At 37.9% G+C, this 2,447-nt stretch overlaps 1 protein-coding gene across 2 annotated transcripts in view; it reads right to left on the bottom strand.

Moving 5' to 3' along the window:
- The window catches only part of rpl10 (ribosomal protein L10), a 4,070-nt gene extending 2,894 nt beyond the window's left edge, over positions 1-1,176 (bottom strand). Inside the window, exon 1 of one of the 2 annotated variants that reach the window (XM_035657234.1) lies at positions 1,042-1,176. In XM_035657234.1, coding sequence (XP_035513127.1) covers positions 1,042-1,064 — 23 coding nt within the window. In that variant the 5' untranslated portion in view covers positions 1,065-1,176. The other variant, XM_035657233.1, reaches the window with a different exon arrangement.
- Between the last annotated feature and the right edge of the window lie 1,271 nt (positions 1,177-2,447).

Genomic DNA, 2,447 nt, shown 5'->3' with positions numbered 1-2,447 from the left:
CCAGTCGGCTTAATAAGCTGCAGAGCTGTCCAGTGATTAGACGCCTTAGGGATGATACAATACAGAGTCATGTGACCCTTCGTGACAACAGCAAATCAAAGCAGCTCACTACACAATGTCTGTTCTTAGAGATGCAGCGACACATTCTCAGTTAAGGAGAAAGATGAACAGAACAGAGGGGGGTCAGCATTTATGTGCATCTGAACGCAGGAGCCCTGAACTCATGGCTAAATACTCTAATTCTTTATCAGATATTGCATGGTGCAGTTATATGGCTGGTACATTTCCCCAATATACTGGAAGATTAGCTAGAAATTGTGGGCCCTGTTTCTGGACAACACTGAAGCTCTATGGGACCGAGAATAAGACACATCTAGCTTTGAATACATACTTCTCATGGAATTTAAGGATGAGAATAAAAATATAGAATACCAAGAGCCTCATTCTTAAATAATGAGGAAAATCTGTTTGCCCTAATGTCAACATCACAGCGCAATAGTCAGACAGAAGTTACAGTTAACCCCAAACACTGAGGCACTGGTCCCCAACAGAAATCCTCAAAATGCTTTCAAAGACCAAACCACCCGTTCTGATGTTAACAGTCAACCACTTTAGCACTTGAAATAATACACTTGTAACTTACTTCAACACGAAACTTAACGTAACAAAGATGATTTGATGAATATGGATACATTTTATAACGTGGAGTTACACAGAAATCTTTAAAGTGGCCAAGTTTGGGATTTGTGTGCTAACGCTAGCTGTATGCTAACTGACATTAGCTCAAGTCGCTTTCAACAAGCTAGCGCTTTGCGTCAATGAAATGACATGCCATTTTAATAAAGACAAAACTTAATTAAGGTATGCGCTACCTAACACACACAGGACCGAGTTCTCGTACTACAGTAACCCAGCAGTGTGTGAGGAGGCCTGCCGGTATGCCAGCTCGGTGCACATGGTGCGAACAGGAGCAGCTGCCATTTTCCTCTGACTGGGACTGAACTGGCCCTGTTCTCATTAACGATGTATGAGAGAACTTACCAGCGGGCTGGACGGCGGCCCATGGTTGCAATCTGTAAATTAACAAATTAAAATCAGTTATTTCGTTAAATTTGGGCTTCGATATCTTCAAAATAACTTTTATTCTGTCTATTTTATGGAGAGCCGTAGAAAACGCGCTCCCACCACGCACTCACCTAATGGAGGAAAGGAAGTTGAGGCAACTTCCGCTGCGTCATATGGACAGGAGTTGTCTGGGGAAATATATTTAATATACAGTTACGCATTATTTTTGCTTCAGGGTGCGTTGCTGTAATATAAAAGTCTTAATATATAGTACGTGTTTAAATATCTTGTCAAAAAAATTATTTAGTGGCAGTTGAAAAGTTCCAAGTGAATGCTGGGAAGTGTAGTTTTTCACGCATACAGGGCGATACGTACCATCCATTTTATATCTACGTCTACTTGACACTACAAAACGTATGCATTCTTAAACATTTCTGTATTTGACCACTTTATGCCTGTCTATTGTGTTATTAACATTTAGGCCTACAACATACACTGAACAGTGTAAACTGTTTTAGTTAAAAAGTTCTATTAACAGAGGTAGAATAGACCTCTCTCCATCCCCTTTTTACGGATTGGCTTTTGATAGGGGGAATTGTTATCATTAGGTCTACTGATTAGTGGAAAATAACTAAGTAGGATACATTTATTAAAACACAGTATCATACTGAAGTATAAGGTACGTTACTTAAGTATTTTAGTATTTTATGCTATTTTATAGCTCCGCCCCATTATGTTTCAGAGGGAAATATTGTGCTGTTGCCTCATCTTCATTTATTTAACAACTAAATTAGCTTTTCAGATTATAACATGTGATCAATTAATAAAACAAAATCCATTCGTGTAGATTAGGCTACACTACACACAACATGGAAATACTGTTTAAATAGTCTAAAACAATATTGATCCAATTGTAAAATACTTAAAAATTCATAGAGCAATTATTTAATTATTTCACTTTTTACATTTTCATGATTATACTTCTGTACCTAATACTTTGTACAATTGTGAACTTCTACTTGCAATTGAGTATTTTGTTGGCGTTTTTCAATAAAGACATTTAGACATATCACAGTAGCAATAGAATCAGTGTTGCATTAACAATGGCTCTGTTCTGTTTAAGTCCCAGTAAGCTGTGACAGTGTGACAGTGAGCCAGCATGCCAAAACCAGTTAATTTGAGACAAAAGCCCTGTCCTTTTTTTTCCCTCCCCAAGATTATTTTTGGATCAGTGGGTAATGTTAGGGTAAGGTTAGGGTTGGTTAGGGTTAGACAAGTAGTATGGTTAAGTCTCTAGGTAATAAATGTAAATCTATGTAAAGAAACATAGCTGTGTGTGTGTGTGTGTGTGTGTGTGTGTGTGTGTGTTTCTAATAGTTCCA

This window comes from Morone saxatilis, unplaced genomic scaffold (genome assembly GCF_004916995.1).
Source record: "Morone saxatilis isolate NCDOM2014 unplaced genomic scaffold, NCSU_SB_2.0 Contig15, whole genome shotgun sequence".
NCBI classification, from domain to species: Eukaryota; Metazoa; Chordata; class Actinopteri; family Moronidae; genus Morone; species Morone saxatilis.
This window is presented reverse-complemented; position numbering and strand designations above follow the sequence as displayed.